At 50.0% G+C, this 17,983-nt stretch overlaps 1 protein-coding gene across 1 annotated transcript in view; it reads right to left on the bottom strand.

Annotated features, from left to right (window-relative positions):
- Window positions 1–9,577, bottom strand: part of SPRR2D (small proline rich protein 2D) — a gene marked incomplete at its 3' end in the record, with an annotated part of 50,192 nt that extends 40,615 nt beyond the window's left edge. The window contains exons 1-4 of the mRNA XM_078885714.1: window positions 9,253–9,577; window positions 7,767–7,865; window positions 3,278–3,610; window positions 1,215–1,388 (exon numbers count right to left, since the gene is read on the bottom strand). Coding sequence (XP_078741840.1) covers window positions 1,215–1,388; window positions 3,278–3,610; window positions 7,767–7,865; window positions 9,253–9,364 — 718 coding nt within the window. The remainder of the gene's footprint in view (window positions 1–1,214; window positions 1,389–3,277; window positions 3,611–7,766; window positions 7,866–9,252) is intronic.
- Window positions 9,578–17,983: the final 8,406 nt, after the last annotated feature.

Genomic DNA, 17,983 nt, shown 5'->3' with positions numbered 1-17,983 from the left:
TGAGTGGACTGTGAGTGAGTGAAGTGAGCTGGTGAAGTGAGTGAGTGAGTGAGTGTCTGAGTGAGTGCCTGAGTGATGCCTGCCTCGAGCTGCGTGGTGAGTGAGCTGAGTGCAGTGTGTGAGCATGACGCTGAGCTGATGCTGAGTGAGTGCCTGAGTGAGCTGAGCTGTGCGTGGCGAGCTGTGAGTGACTGAGCTGTGAGTGACTGAGTCGAGTGACTGAGTGAGTGACTGCGTGAGTGAGCTGACTGTGTGAGTGACCTGAGCTGAGTGAGTGAGTGACTGTGAGTGAGTGACTGAGTGGCTGAGTGAGTGAGTGAGTGAGTGAGTGGCCTGAGTGGAGTGACTGAGTGACTGTGTGAGGCTGAGTGAGCTGATGTGAGTGGTGTGAGTGATGAGTGACTGAGTGATGAGTGAGAGTGACTGAGTGACTGAGTGACGTGGGTGATTGAGTGACTTGAGTGACTGAGTGAGTGAGTGCAGTGAGCTGAGTGAGTGACTGAGTGAGTGACTGAGTGAGTGACTGAGTGAGTGGGGTGAGTGAGTGACTGGGTGACTGACTGAGTGACTGGGTGGGTGAGTGACTGAGTGAGTGAGTGACTGAGTGAGTGACTGACTGAGTGAGTGGGTGAGTGGGTGAGTGGGTGAGTGACTGAGTGAGTGAGTGACTGAGTGAGTGAGTGAGTGGGTGAGTTAGTGGACTGAGTGAGTGAGTGACTGAGTGACTGACTGAGTGACTGAGTGAATGAGTGGGTGAGTGAGTGACTGAGTGAGTGAGTGACTGAGTGAGTGGCTGAGTGAGTGGGTGAGTGAGTGAGTGACTGAGTGAGTGACTGAGTGGGTGAGTGACTGAGTGAGTGACTGAGTGGGTGAGTGACTGAGTGAGTGACTGAGTGAGTGGGTGAGTGAGTGACTGAGTGAGTGACTGAGTGGGTGAGTGACTGAGTGAGTGACTGAGTGAGTGAGTAACTGAGTGACTGCGTGACTGACTGAGTGAGTGACTGAGTGAGTGAGTGACTGAGTGAGTGAGTGACTGAGTGAGTGACTGAGTGAGTGGCTGAGTGAGTGAGTGTGTGACTGAGTGACTGAGTGACTGACTGAGTGACTGAGTGGTGAGTGACTGAGTGACTGACTGAGTGACTGAGTGAGTGACTGAGTGGGTGAGTGAGTGACTGAGTGAGTGGTGAGTGAGTGGTGAGTGGATGCCAACTCACCACAGCGACAGATGTTGCAGGGTGAGGAGGGTGGTGAGGGTGGTGAGGGTGGTGAGGGTGGTGAGGGTGGTGAGGGTGGTGAGGAGGGTGGTGAGGGTGGTGAGGGTGGTGAGCATGTGACCACCGTCCCAACTGGACACGTTGGTCTGGGAGGGCAACTCTCTGGGTCCAATTCTGGAGCAACATCATCATCATCATCAGTAGTGTCATCATCATCATCATCAGTAGTGTCATCATCATCAGTAGTGTCATCATCATCATCATCAGTAGTGTCATCGTCATCATCATCAGTAGTGTCATCATCATCATCAGTAGTGTCATCGTCATCATCATCAGTAGTGTCATCATCATCATCATCAGTAGTGTCATCGTCATCATCATCATCATCATCAGTAGTGTCATCATCATCATCAGTAGTGTCATCATCATCATCATCAGTAGTGTCATCATCATCATCATCAGTAGTGTCATCGTCATCATCATCATCAGTAGTGTCATCATCATCATCAGTAGTGTCATCATCATCATCATCATCAGTAGTGTCATCGTCATCATCATCATCAGTAGTTGTCATCATCATCATCAGTAGTGTCATCATCATCATCATCAGTAGTGTCATCATTATCATCATCAGTAGTGTCATCATCATCATCAGTAGTGTCATCGTCATCATCATCAGTAGTGTCATCGTCATCATCATCAGTAGTGTCATCATCATCATCAGTAGTGTCATCATCATCATCATCATCAGTAGTGTCATCATCATCATCATCAGTAGTGTCATCGTCATCATCATCATCATCAGTAGTGTCATCATCATCATCAGTAGTGTCATCATCATCATCATCAGTAGTGTCATCATTATCATCATCAGTAGTGTCATCATCATCATCAGTAGTGTCATCGTCATCATCATCATCATCAGTAGTGTCATCATCATCAGTAGTGTCATCATCATCATCATCATCAGTAGTGTCATCATCATCATCATCATCAGTAGTGTCATCATCATCATCATCATCAGTAGTGTCATCATCATCATCATCAGTAGTGTCATCATCATCATCAGTAGTGTCATCGTCATCATCATCATCATCATCATCAGTAGTGTCATCATCATCATCAGTAGTGTCATCATCATCATCATCAGTAGTGTCATCATCATCATCATCATCAGTAGTGTCATCATCATCATCAGTAGTGTCATCATCATCATCATCAGTAGTGTCATCATCATCATCAGTAGTGTCATCATCATCATCATCAGTAGTGTCATCATCATCATCATCAGTAGTGTCATCATCATCATCATCAGTAGTGTCATCGTCATCATCATCATCATCAGTAGTGTCATCATCATCATCATCATCAGTAGTGTCATCATCATCAGTAGTGTCATCATCATCATAATCAGTAGTGTCATCATCATCATCAGTAGTGTCATCGTCATCATCATCATCATCAGTAGTGTCATCATCATCATCAGTAGTGTCATCATCATCACCATCATCACCATCATCATCATAAGTAGCATCATCATCATCAGTAGTGTCATCATCATCACCATCATCACCATCATCATCAGTAGCATCATCACCATCATCATAAGTAGCATCATCATCATCATCAGTAGTGTCATCATCATCATCAGTAGTGTCATCATCATCATCAGTAGTGCCATCATCATCACCATCATCACCATCATCATCATCAGTAGCAGCATCATCATCATAAGTAGCATCATCATCATCATCATCAGTAGTGTCATCATCATCACCATCATCACCATCATCATCATCATCATCAGTAGTGTCATCATCACCATCATCGCCATCATCATCATCAGTATCATCATCATCAGTAGCATCATCATCAGTAGCATCATCTTCATCACCATCAGCAACATCATCATCAGTAGCATCATCATCATCAGTAGCATCATCATCAGCAACATCATCATCAGCAGCATCATCATCATCATCAGCATCATCATCAGCATCATCATCACCATCACCACCATCATCAGTAACATCATCACCATCACCACCACCATCATCTCTCACCGCAGTGCCCGTGGTCTGTGCAGCAGGAGTCATGGTGGTTGTTGTTGTCGTTGCTGTTGTTGTTGTTGTCGTTGCTGTTGTTGTTGTCTTCGTTGCTGTTGTTGTTGTTGTCTTCGTTGCTGTTGTTGTCATCGCTGTTGTTGTTGTTGTCGTTGTCGTCGTTGCTGTTGTTGTTATCGCTGTTGTTGTCGTGGTTGTTGTTGTTGTTGTTGCCGTTGTTGTTGTTGTTGTTGCCGTTGTTGTCGTTGTTGTTGTTGTTGTTGTGAGTCGCTGGAACGAGACGCTCATGGGGGCCACACGTCGGCCTGGGAGGGCACGACTGGAGGTCGCAAACTGCAACACAACAACAACAGCAACGTCAACAACAACAACAACAACAACCACGTCAACAACAACAACAACCACGTCAACAACAACAACAACCACGTCAACAACAACAACAACAACAACAACCGACATACCACACCCACCAACCACTCCCCACTACCGCTACCACTACCATCCCCACCACTACCACCACCACAACTACCACTACTACACCACTACACTACACTAGACTACTAAACTACACCACTACACTACACTACTAAACTACACAACTACACTACACTACTACACTACTAAACTACACCACTACACTACACTACTAGACTACACTATACACTACTACACTACACTACTACACTACACTACTACACTACACTACTACACTATACACTACTACACTATACACTACTACACTATACACTACACTACTACACTATACACTACTACACTACACTACTACACTATACACTACTACACTATACACTACTACACTATACACTACTACACTATACACTACACTACTACACTATACACTACTACACTATACACTACTACACTATACACTACTACACTATACACTACTACACTATACACTACACTATACACTACTACACTACACTACTACACTATACACTACACTATACACTACTACACTATACACTACTACACTATACACTACTACACTATACACTACTACACTATACACTACACTATACACTACTACACTACACTACTACACTATACACTACACTATACACTATACACTACTACACTATACACTACACACTACACACTACTACACTATACACTACTACAATACACTATACACTACTACACCACTACTACACTACTACAATATTCCACTACTACATTACTACACCACTACTACACTACTATACTACACTACACTACTACACCACTACTACACTACACCAGCCCCCCCCCCCCCCACTACACTACACCAGCCCCCCCCCCCCACCTACCACAGGAGAATGATGGGCAGCAGGAGGTTTCGCTGTCCACGCTCATCAGCAGTCCACTACACTACACTACTACACCACTACACTACTACACCACCACTACACTAGACTACTACACTACTACACTACACTACACCACTACACTACATTACTACACTATACACTACTACACTACACCACTACACTACACTACTACACTATACACTACAACACTACTACACTACACTACACCACTACACTACACTACTACACTATACACTACTACACTACACCACTACACTACACTACTACACTATACACTACTACACTACTACACTACACCACTACACTACACTACTACACCACTACACTACTACACCACTACACTACACCAGCCCCCCCCCCACTACACTACACCAGCCCCCCCCCACTACACTACACCAGCCCCCCCCCCCCCCCCACTACCTACCACAGGAGAATGACGGCAGCAGGAGGTTTCGCTGTCCACGCTCATCAGCAGTCCACTACACTACACTACTATACTACTACACTACTACACCACCACTACACTAGACTACTACACTACACTACACAACTACACTACACTACTACACTATACACTACTACACTACACTACTACACTACACCACTACACTACACTACTACACTATACACTACTACACTACACCACTACACTACACTACTACACTACTACTCTATATACACTACTACACTACTACACTACACCACTACACTACACTACTACACCACTACACTACTACACCACTACACTACACCAGCCCCCCCCCACTACACTACACCAGCCCCCCCCCCCCCCACTACACTACACCAGCCCCCCCCACTACCTACCACAGGAGAATGACGGGCAGCAGGAGGTTTCGCTGTCCACGCTCATCATCACACTACACTATACACTACTATACTACATTACTACAACCACTACTACACCACTACTACACTACACCACCCCCCCCCCCACTACACTACACCACCATCCCCCCACTACACTACACCAGCCCCCCCCCACTACACTACACCAGCCCTCCCCCCACTACCTACCACAGGAGAATTGATGGGCAGCAGGAGGTTTCGCTGTCCACGCTCATCACTACTACACTACACTATACACTACTATAACACTACTACACTACACCACTACTACACTACTACACTACACCACACCACCACCCCCCCTCTACCTACCACACGAGAATGATGGGCAGCAGGAGGTTTCGCTGTCCACGCTCATCACTACTACACTACACTATACACTACTATAACACTACTACACTACACCACTACTACACTACTACACTACACCACACCACCCCCCCCCCCACTACCTACCACACGAGAATGATGGGCAGCAGGAGGTTTCGTTGTCCACGCTCATCAGCACACTACACTATACACTACTATACTACACTACTACACCACTACTACACCACTACTACACTACACCCCCCCCAACTACACCACCCCCCCCCCACTACACTACACCAGCCCCCCCCCCCCCCACTACACTACACCAGCCCCCCCCATTACCCTACCACAGGAGAAGGAGGGGCAGCAGGAGGTTTCGCTGTCCACGCTCATCAGCAGTCCACTACACTACACTACTACACCACTACACTACACCACTACTACACTACACTACTACACTACACCACCCCCCCCCACTACCTACCACACGAGAATGATGGGCAGCAGGAAGTTTCGCTGTCCACGCTCATCAGCACACTACACTATACACTACTATACTACACTACTACACCACTACTACACCACTACTACACTACACCCCCCCCCACTACACCACCCCCCTCCCCACTACACTACACCAGCCCCCCCCCCCCCCACTACACTACACCAGCCCCCCCCCCCCCACTACACTACACCAGCCCCCCCCACTACCTACCACACGAGAATGATGGGCAGCAGGAGGTTTCGCTGTCCACGCTCATCAGCACACTACACTATACACTACTATACTACACTACTACACCACTACTACACCACTACTACACTACACCCCCCCCACTACACCACCCCCTCCCCACTACACTACACCAGCCCCCCCCCCCCCCACTACACTACACCAGCCCCCCCCACTACCTACCACAGGAGAAGGAGGGGTAGCAGGAGGTTTCGCTGTCCACGCTCATCAGCAGTCCACTACACTACACTACTACACCACTACACTACACCACTACTACACTACTACACTACACCACCCCCCCCCACTACCTACCACAGGAGAATGATGGGCAGCAGGAGGTTTCGCTGTCAACGCTCATCAGCAGTCCACTACACTACACTACTACACCACTACACTACACCACTACTACACTACACTACTACACTACACCACCCCCCCCCCCACTACCTACCACAGGAGAATGATGGGCAGCAGGAGGTTTCGCTGTCCACGCTCATCAGCACACTACACTATACACTACTATACTACACTACTACACCACTACTACACCACTACTACACTACACCCCCCCCCCACTACACCACCCCCTCCACTACACCAGCCCCCCCCCCACTACACTACACCAGCCCCCCCCACTACCTACCACAGGAGAAGGAGGGGCAGCAGGAGGTTTCGCTGTCCACGCTCATCAGCAGTCCACTACACTACACTACACCACTACTACACTACACTACTACACTACACCACCCCCCCCCCACTACCTACCACAGGAGAAGGAGGGGCAGCAGGAGGTTTCGCTGTCCACGCTCATCAGCAGTCCACTACACTACACTACTACACCACTACACTACACCACTACTACACTACACTACTACACTACACCACCCCCCCCCCACTACCTACCACAGGAGAATGATGGGCAGCAGGAAGTTTCGCTGTCCACGCTCATCAGCACACTACACTATACACTACTATACTACACTACTACACCACTACTACACCACTACTACACTACACCCCCCCCCCACTACACCACCCCCCCCCCACTACACTACACCAGCCCCCCCCCCCCACTACACTACACCAGCCCCCCCCACTACCTACCACAGGAGAAGGAGGGGTAGCAGGAGGTTTCGCTGTCCACGCTCATCAGCAGTCCACTAAACTACACTACTACACCACTACACTACACCACTACTACACTACACTACTACACTACACCACCCCCCCCCCCACTACCTACCACAGGAGAATGATGGGCAGCAGGAGGTTTCGCTGTCCACGCTCATCAGCAGTCGCTCGCCGCCCTCACACGTGGGCGGGCTGCCGCACGGGTCGCAGCCTGGCAGTGACGTCACGGGGGGACATCGTCAGTGACGTCATCGTCATCGGTGACGCCATCATCATCGGTGTCGTCATCATCATCAGTGACGTCATCGTCATCAGTGACATCATCAGTGACGTCACGGAGGGACGTCGTCAGTGACGTCATCATCAGTGACATCATCATCAGTGATATCATCATCAGTGACGCCATCATCATCGTTAGTGACATCATCGTCATCAGTGACAATCATCATCAGTGACATCATCGTCGTCATCGGCGACATCGTCAGCGTCAGCGGTGACATCATCATCAGTGACGTCATCATCATCAGTGACGTCATCATCATCAGTGACGTCATCATCATCAGTGACGTCATCATCATCATTAGTGACATTATCGTCATCAGTGACAGTCATCATCAGTGACATCAACATCAGTGACATCAACATCATCATCATCAGTGACATCGTTAGCGTCATCAACAGTGACGTCATCAACAGTGACATCATGTGTCTGTATGTATCTGTAGGTGTGTGTCTGTGTGCGTGTGTGTGTCTGTCTGTGTGTCTGTGTGTGTCTGTGTGTGTCTGTGTGTGTGTAATCTGTAGGCGTGTGTCTGTGTGCGTGTGTCTGTGTGTGTGTGTCTGTGTGTGTCTGTGTGTGTGTGTCTGTGTGTGTCTGTGTGCGTGTGTCTGTGTGCGTGTGTCTGTGTGCGTGTAATCTGTAGGCGTGTGTCTGTCTGTGTGTCTGTGCGTGTAATCTGTAGGTGCGTGTGTTTGTGTGCGTGTGATCTGTAGGCGTGTGTCTGTGTGTGTCTGTGTGTGTGTGTCTGTGTGCGTGTAATCTGTAGGCGTGTGTCTGTCTGTGTGTCTGTGTTTGCATGTCTGTGTGCGTGTGTCTGTGTGCGTGTCTCTGTAGGCGTGTGTCTGTCTGTGTGTCTGTGTGCGTGTAATCTGTGCGTGTGTGTGTGTGTGTGTCTGTGTGTGCCTGTGTGCGTGTGTCTGTGTGCGTGTAATCTGTAGGCGTGTGTCTGTCTGCGTGTCTGTGTGCGTGTGTCTGTGTGCGTGGAATCTGTACGCGTGTGTCTGTGTGTCTGTCGGTGTGTCTGTCTGTGTGTCTGTGTGTGTGTCACGTGGACCCCCCCACTTAGAACTCACTGCAGTAGGAGACGGGGCAGCAGTGTAATCTGTAGGTGTGTGTGTCTGTGTCTGCGTGTGTCTGTGTGCGTCTGTGTGCGTGTGTCTGTGCGCGTGTCTCTGTATGTGTGTATCTGCGTGTGTGTCTGTGTCTGCGTGTCTGTGTGTGTGTCTGTGCGCGTGTAATCTGTGTGTCTCTGTCTGTGTGTGTGTCTGTGTGTCTGCGTGTGTGTCGCGTGGACCCCCCCCCCCCACTTAGAACTCACTGCAGTAGGAGACGGGGCAGCAATCGCCCATCACCGACGACTCCACCACCACCAGACGCTCTCCGGCCTTGACGCAGCGCGGGGCCGGCGGGCAGATCGCTGAGCCACACATCGTCGTCGGCGGCGACGAGGTGGACGAAGATGTGGACGAAGGAGGAGGAGATGGTGGAGTCTCCGAGTTGTCCTCGGGGTGATCCGTGGGCTCGTACGGAGGAGCAGTCGTGGGGAGTTCGGTCGCTTCGTCCGTGGGGTGTGGAGGAGGCTCCGATGACTCCTGGTCCTCAGTCGGCTCGTATGGAGGAGCAGTTGTTGGGAGTTCTGTAGGTTCCTGTGTTGGTGGTGGAGGTGGTCCTGACGTTGGTGGTGGTGGTCCTGATGTTGGTGGTGGTGGTGGCCCTGATGTTGTAGTTGGTAGTGGTGGTGGAGGTGATTCAGTTTCGTCCTGATCCTCCGTTGGTTCGTAGGGAGGAGGAGTTGTTGGGAGCTCCGTAGGTTCCTGTGTTGGTTGTGGAGGTGGTCCTGATGTTGGTGGTGGAGGTGGTCCTGATGTTGGTGGTGGTGGTGGTCCTGATGTTGGTGGTGGTGGTGGTCCTGATGTTGGTGGTGGTGGTGGTGGTCCTGATGTTGGTGGTGGTCCTGATGTTGGTGGTGGTGGTGGTCCTGATGTTGGTGGTGGTGGTGGTCCTGATGTTGGTGGAGGTGGTGGTCCTGATGTTGGTGGTGGTGGACCTGATGTTGTGGTTGGTGGTGGTGGTGGAGGTGATTCAGTCTCGTCCTGATCCTCTGTCGGCTCGTACGGTGGAGGAGTTGTTGGGAGCTCTGTAGGTTCCTGTGTTGGTGGAGGTGGTGGTCCTGATGTTGGTGGTGGAGGTGGTCCTGATGTTGGTGGTGGTCCTGATGTTGGTGGTGGAGGTGGTCCTGATGTTGGGGGTGGTCCTGATGTTGGTGGTGGAGGTGATTCAGTTTCGTCCTGATCCTCCGTTGGCTCGTATGGAGGAGGAGTTGTTGGGAGTTCCGTAGGTTCTTGTGTTGGTGGTGGTGGTGGTCCTGATGTTGGTGGTGGTCCTGATGTTGGTGGTGGAGGTGGTCCTGATGTTAGTGGTGGAGGTGGTCCTGATGTTGGTGGTGGCCCTGATGTTGGTGGTGGAGGTGGTCCTGATGTTAGTGTTGGAGGTGGTCCTGATGTTGGTGGTCCTGATGTTGGTGGTGGAGGTGGTCCTGATGTTGGTGGTGGAGGTGGTCCTGATGTTGGTGGAGGTGGTGGTCCTGATGTTGGTGGTGGAGGTGGTCCTGATGTTGGTGGTGGAGGTGGTCCTGATGTTGGTGGTGGTGGTGGTCCTGATGTTGGTGGAGGTGGTGGTCCTGATGTTGGTGGTGGTGGTGGTGGACCTGATGTTGTGGTTGGTGGTGGTGGAGGAGGTGATTCAGTCTCGTCCTGGTCCTCAGTTGGTTCGTAGGGAGGAGGAGTTGTTGGGAGCTCTGTAGGTTCCTGTGTTGGTGGTGGTGGTGGTGGTCCTGATGTTGGTGGTGGCCCTGATGTTGGTGGTGTAGGTGGTCCTGATGTTGGTGGTCCTGATGTTGGTGGTGGAGGTGGTCCTGATGTTGGTGGTGGAGGTGGTCCTGATGTTGGTGGAGGTGGTGGTCCTGATGTTGGTGGTCCTGATGTTGGTGGTGGAGGTGGTCCTGATGTTGGTGGTGGAGGTGGTCCTGATGTTGGTGGAGGTGGTCCTGATGTTGGTGGTGTTGGTGGTCCTGATGTTGGTGGTGGAGGTGGTCCTGATGTTGGTGGTGGAGGTGGTCCTGATGTTGGTGGTGGTCCCGATGTTGGTGGTCGTGGTGGTCCTGATGTTGGTGGTGGAAGTGGTCCTGATGTTGGTGGTGGTGGCCCTGATGTTGGTGGTGGCCCTGATGTTGGAGGAGGTGGTCCTGATGTTGTAGTTGGTGGTGGAGGTGGTGATTCAGTTTCGTCTTGATCCTCCGTTGGTTCATACGGTGGAGGAGTTGTTGGGAGCTCTGTAGGTTCCTGTGTTGGTGGTAGAGGTGGTCCTGATGTTGGTGGTGGAGGTGGTCCTGATGTTGGTGGTGGTGGCCCTGATGTTGGTGGTCGTGGTGGTCCTGATGTTGGTGGTGGAGGTGGTCCTGATGTTGGTGGTGGTCCTGATGTTGGTGGTGGAGGTGGTCCTGATGTTGGTGGTGGTCCTGATGTTGGTGGTGGAGGTGGTCCTGATGTTGGTGGTGGTGGCCCTGATGTTGGTGGTCGTGGTGGTCCTGATGTTGGCGGTGGAATTGGTCCTGATGTTGGTGGTCGTGGTGGTCCTGATGTTGGTGGTGGCCCTGATGTTGGAGGAGGTGGTCCTGATGTTGTAGTTGGTGGTGGAGGTGGTGATTCAGTTTCGTCCTGATCATCCGTTGGTTCATACGGTGGAGGAGTTGTTGGGAGCTCTGTAGGTTCCTGTGTTGGTGGAGGTGGTGGTCCTGATGTTGGTGGTGGAGGTGGTCCTGATGTTGGTGGTGGTGGCCCTGATGTTGGTGGTCGTGGTGGTCCTGATGTTGGTGGAGGTGGTCCTGATGTTGGTGGTGGTGGCCCTGATGTTGGTGGTCGTGGTGGTCCTGATGTTGGTGGTGGAAGTGGTCCTGATGTTGGTGGTGGTGGCCCTGATGTTGGTGGTGGCCCTGATGTTGGAGGAGGTGGTCCTGATGTTGTAGTTGGTGGTGGAGGTGGTGATTCAGTTTCGTCCTGATCCTCCGTTGGTTCATACGGAGGAGGAGTTGTTGGGAGCTCTGTAGGTTCTTGTGTTGGTGGAGGTGGTGGTCCTGATGTTGGTGGTGGAGGTGGTCCTGATGTTGGTGGTGGTGGCCCTGATGTTGGTGGAGGTGGTGGTCCTGATGTTGGTGGTGGAGGTGGTCCTGATGTTGGTGGTGGTCCTGATGTTGGTGGTGGAGGTGGCCCTGATGTTGTTGTTGGTGGTGGTGGTGGCGTCGTCGTCACCGCCGGCGTTGTTGTGCGCCAGGTCCTCGCGGGCGGGGAGCTCACGGCCGTAGTCACCCTCAAGGACGTCGTCCTCGGAGGGGTGGACGCCGGCGGGGGGGGACTCGGGGAGACCGATGACGTCACTGGAGGGGCTGGGGGGGGGGGGGAAGGGGTTAATTTTTAATATGATATATACACTATACACTACTACACTATACACTACTACACTATACACTACTACACTATACACTACACTATACACTACTACTACACTATACACTACACTATACACTACTACACTATACACTACTACACTACACTATACACTACACTATACACTACTACTACACTATACACTACACTATACACTACTACTACACTATACACTACTACACTATACACTACTACACTATACACTATAACACTACACTATACACTACTACACTCTACACTACTACACTTTACATTACACTATACACTACACTACTACACTATACACTACTACACTATACACTACTACACTACACTACTACACTATACACTACTACACTATACACTACTACACTATACACTACTACACTATACACTACACTATACACTACACTACTACACTATACACTACTATTTAAAAAAATATGATAATTGTTTTTTACCCTTCTATCTGGCAACAAAACTGACACCTTTTTTACAAGGAGTCATGTTTGCATAGACCACAATACCTGCAGTCGTAATGCAAACAAAACACACAACTCTGATAGTGTATGCACTGTCCTTGAAGTTGATTGGTCGACACCCGAGACAGCTTCCCTTAGAGCCTAGTCTCACATGGTCCTTGAAGTTGATTGGTCCACACCCGAGACAGCTTTCCTTAGAGCCTAGTCTCACATGGTCCTTGAAGTTGATTGGTCCACACCCGAGACAGCTTTCTTTAGAGCCTAGTCTCACATGGTCCTTGAAGTTGATTGGTCCACACTCGAGACAGCTTTCCTTAGAGCCTAGTCTCACATGGTCCTTGAAGTTGATTGGTCCACACCCGAGACAGCTTTCCTTAGAGCCTAGTCTCACATGGTCCTTGAAGTTGATTGGTCCACACCCGAGACAGCTTTCCTTAGAGCCTAGTCTCACATGGTCCTTGAAGTTGATTGGTCCACACCCCAGACAGCTTTCAGAGTTATGTTTTTTGTTTGCATTACGACTGCAGGTATTGTGGTCTATGCAAACATGACTCCTTGTAAAAAATGTGTCAGTTTTGTTGCCAGATAGAAGGGAAAAAAAATCTATGAGTGTGGGTCTCTATGAATGTCTGTGAGTGTCTGTGGGTCTCTGTGGGTCTCTGTGGGTCTCTATGAGTCCCTGTGGGTCTCTGTGGGTCTCTGTGGGTCTCTATGAGTTTATCTGGGTCTCTGTGGGTCTCTGTGGGTCTCTATGAATGTCTATCAGTCTCTGTGGGTCTCTGTGGGTCTCTGTGGGTGTCTGTGGGTCTCTATGAGTCTCTGTGGGTCTCTATGAATGTCTATCAGTCTCTGTGGGTCTCTGTGGGTCTCTGTGGGTCTCTGTGGGTCTCTGTGAGTGTCTATGGGTCTCTATGGGTCTCTATGAGTGTCTATGAGTGTCTGTGAGTCTCTATGAGTCTCTGTGGGTCTCTATGAGTGTCTGTGGGTCTCTATGAGTCTCTGTGGGTCTCTATGAGTCTCTGTGGGTCTCTATGAGTCTCTGTGGGTCTCTATGAGTCTCTGTGGGTCTCTATGAGTCTCTGTGGGTCTCTATGAGTGTCTGTGGGTCTCTATGAGTCTCTGTGGGTCTCTATGAGTCTCTGTGGGTCTCTATGAGTGTCTGTGGGTCTCTATGAGTCTCTGTGGGTCTCTATGAGTGTCTGTGGGTCTCTATGAGTGTCTGTGGGTCTCTATGAGTCTCTGTGGGTCTCTATGAGTGTCTGTGGGTCTCTATGAGTCTCTGTGGGTCTCTATGAGTCTATGTGGGTCTCTATGAGTCTCTGTGGGTCTCTATGAGTCTCTGTGGGTCTCTATGAGTGTCTGTGGGTCTCTATGAGTCTCTGTGGGTCTCTATGAGTCTCTGTGGGTCTCTATGAGTGTCTGTGGGTCTCTATGAGTCTCTGTGGGTCTCTATGAGTCTCTGTGGGTCTCTATGAGTGTCTGTGGGTCTCTATGAGTCTCTGTGGGTCTCTATGAGTGTCTGTGGGTCTCTATGAGTGTCTGTGGGTCTCTATGAGTCTCTGTGGGTCTCTATGAGTCTCTGTGGGTCTCTATGAGTCTCTGTGGGTCTCTATGAGTCTCTATGAGTGTCTATGAGTCTCTGTGGGTCTCTATGAGTGTCTGTGGGTCTCTATGAGTCTCTGTGGGTCTCTATGAGTGTCTATGAGTCTCTATGAGTGTCTATGAGTGTCTGTGGGTCTCTATGAGTGTCTATGAGTCTCTGTGGGTCTCTGTGGGTCTCTATGAGTGTCTATGAGTCTCTGTGGGTCTCTATGAGTCTCTGTGGGTCTCTATGAGTGTCTATGAGTCTCTGTGGGTCTTTGTGGGTCTCTATGAGTGTCTGTGGGTCTCTATGAGTCTCTGTGGGTCGCTATGAGTGTCTGTGGGTCTCTATGAGTCTCTGTGGGTCTCTATGAGTCTCTGTGGGTCTCTATGAGTCTCTGTGGGTCTCTATGAGTGTCTGTGGGTCTCTATGAGTCTCTGTGGGTCTCTATGAGTCTCTGTGGGTCTCTATGAGTGTCTGTGGGTCTCTATGAGTCTCTGTGGGTCTCTATGAGTCTCTGTGGGTCTCTATGAGTGTCTGTGGGTCTCTATGAGTCTCTGTGGGTCTCTATGAGTCTCTGTGGGTCTCTATGAGTCTCTGTAGGTCTCTATGAGTGTCTGTGGGTCTCTATGAGTCTCTGTGGGTCTCTATGAGTCTCTGTGGGTCTCTGTGGGTCTCTATGAGTGTCTGTGGGTCTCTGTGGGTCTCTATGAGTGTCTGTGGGTCTCTATGAGTGTCTATGAGTCTCTGTGGGTCTCTATGAGTCTCTGTGGGTCTCTATGAGTGTATGTGGGTCTCTATGAGTGTCTATGAGTCTCTGTGGGTCTCTATGAGTCTCTGTGGGTCTCTCTGAGTCTCTGTGGGTCTCTATGAGTGTCTATGAGTCTCTGTGGGTCTCTATGAGTCTCTGTGGGTCTCTCTGAGTCTCTGTGGGTCTCTGTGGGTCTCTATGAGTCTCTGTGGGTCTCTATGAGTCTCTGTGGGTCTCTATGAGTCTCTGTGGGTCTCTATGAGTGTCTATGAGTCTCTGTGGGTCTCTATGAGTCTCTGTGGGTCTCTATGAGTCTCTGTGGGTCTCTATGAGTGTCTATGGGTCTCTATGGGTGTCTGTGGGTCTCTATGAGTGTCTGTGGGTCTCTATGAGTCTCTGTGGGTCTCTATGAGTCTCTGTGGGTCTCTATGAGTGTCTGTGGGTCTCTATGAGTCTCTGTGGGTCTCTATGAGTGTCTATGAGTCTCTGTGGGTCTCTATGAGTGTCTGTGGGTCTCTATGAGTCTCTGTGGGTCTCTATGAGTGTCTGTGGGTCTCTATGAGTCTCTGTGGGTCTCTATGAGTCTCTGTGGGTCTCTATGAGTCTCTGTGGGTCTCTATGAGTGTCTGTGGGTCTCTATGAGTCTCTGTGGGTCTCTATGAGTCTCTGTGGGTCTCTATGAGTGTCTGTGGGTCTCTATGAGTCTCTGTGGGTCTCTATGAGTGTCTGTGGGTCTCTATGGGTCTCTGTGGGTCTCTATGAGTGTCTGTGGGTCTCTATGGGTCTCTATGAGTGTCTATGAGTCTCTGTGGGTCTCTATGAGTCTCTGTGGGTCTCTATGAGTGTCTGTGGGTCTCTATGAGTGTCTGTGGGTCTCTATGAGTCTCTGTGGGTCTCTATGAGTCTCTGTGGGTCTCTATGAGTCTCTGTGGGTCTCTATGAGTCTCTGTGGGTCTCTGTGAGTCTCTGTGGGTCTCTATGAGTCTCTGTGGGTCTCTACGAGTCTCTGTGGGTCTCTATGAGTCTCTGTGGGTCTCTATGAGTCTCTGTGGGTCTGTATGAGTCTCTATGAGTCTCTATGATTGTCTATGAGTGTCTGTGGGTCTCTATGAGTCTCTGTGGGTCTCTATGAGTGTATGTGGGTCTCTATGGGTCTCTGTGGGTCTCTATGAGTGTCTGTGGGTCTCTATGGGTCTCTATGAGTGTCTATGAGTCTCTGTGGGTCTCTATGAGTCTCTGTGGGTCTCTATGAGTGTCTATGAGTCTCTGTGGGTCTCTATGAGTCTCTGTGGGTCTCTATGAGTGTATATGAGTCTCTGTGAGTCTCTATGAGTGTCTATGAGTCTCTGTGGGTCTCTATGAGTCTCTGTGGGTCTCTATGAGTCTCTGTGGGTCTCTATGAGTGTCTGTGGGTCTCTGTGAGTCTCTGTGGGTCTCTATGAGTGTCTATGAGTGTCTGTGGGTCTCTATGAGTCTCTGTGGGTCTCTATGAGTCTCTGTGGGTCTCTATGAGTGTCTGTGGGTCTCTGTGAGTCTCTGTGGGTCTCTATGAGTGTCTATGAGTGTCTGTGGGTCTCTATGAGTCTCTGTGTGGGTCTACTGCCTCACCACAGGAGTAGACGGGGCAGCATGTTCCTTCGCTCTCCGTGAGTCTATGAGTGTCTATGAGTCTCTGTGGGTCTCTATGAGTCTCTGTGGGTCTCTATGAGTGTCTGTGGGTCTCTATGAGTCTCTGTGGGTCTCTATGAGTCTCTGTGGGTCTCTATGAGCCTCTGTGGGTCTCTATGAGTCTCTGTGGGTCTCTATGAGTCTCTATGAGTCTCTATGAGTGTCTATGAGTCTCTGTGGGTTTCTATGAGTCTCTGTGGGTCTCTATGAGTCTCTGTGGGTCTCTATGAGTCTCTGTGGGTCTCTATGAGTCTCTATGAGTCTCTATGAGTGTCTATGAGTCTCTATGGGTCTCTATGAGTCTCTGTGGGTCTCTATGAGTCTCTGTGGGTCTCTATAAGTCTCTGTGGGTCTCTATGAGTGTCCATAAGTCTCTGTGGGTCTATATGAGTCTCTGTGGGTCTCTATGAGTGTCTATGAGTCTCTGTGGGTCTCTATGCGTCTCTGTGGGTCTCTATGAGTGTCTATGAGTCTCTGTGGGTCTCTATGAGTCTCTGTGGGTCTCTATGAGTGTCCATGAGTCTCTGTGGGTCTCTATGAGTCTCTGTGGGTCTCTATGAGTCTCTGTGGGTCTCTATGAGTGTCCATGAGTCTCTGTGGGTCTCTGAGTCTCTATGAGTCTCTATGAGTCTCTGTGGGTCTCTATGAGTCTCTGTGGGTCTCTATGAGTGTCTATGAGTCTCTGTGGGTCTCTATGAGTCTCTGTGGGTCTCTATGAGTGTCTATGAGTGTCTATGAGTCTCTGTGGGTCTCTATGAGTCTCTGTGGGTCTCTATGAGTCTATATGAGTCTCTGTGGGTCTCTATGAGTGTCTATGAGTCTCTGTGGGTCTCTATGAGTCTCTGTGGGTCTCTATGAGTGTCTGTGGGTCTCTGTGGGTCTCTATGAGTCTCTGTAGGTCTCTATGAGTGTCTATGAGTCTCTGTGGGTCTCTATGAGTCTCTGTGGGTCTCTATGAGTCTCTGTGGGTCTCTATGAGTCTCTGTGTGTCTCTATGAGTGTCTGTGGGTCTCTATGAGTCTCTGTGGGTCTCTATGAGTGTCTGTGGGTCTCTATGAGTCTCTGTGTGGGTCTACTGCCTCACC

Source organism: Lampetra fluviatilis, unplaced genomic scaffold (assembly GCF_964198595.1).
Source record: "Lampetra fluviatilis unplaced genomic scaffold, kcLamFluv1.1 SCAFFOLD_316, whole genome shotgun sequence".
NCBI lineage: Eukaryota > Metazoa > Chordata > Hyperoartia > Petromyzontiformes > Petromyzontidae > Lampetra > Lampetra fluviatilis.
The sequence above is the reverse complement of the archived record's forward strand: the minus strand, read 5'-3'. Positions and strand labels throughout refer to the sequence as shown.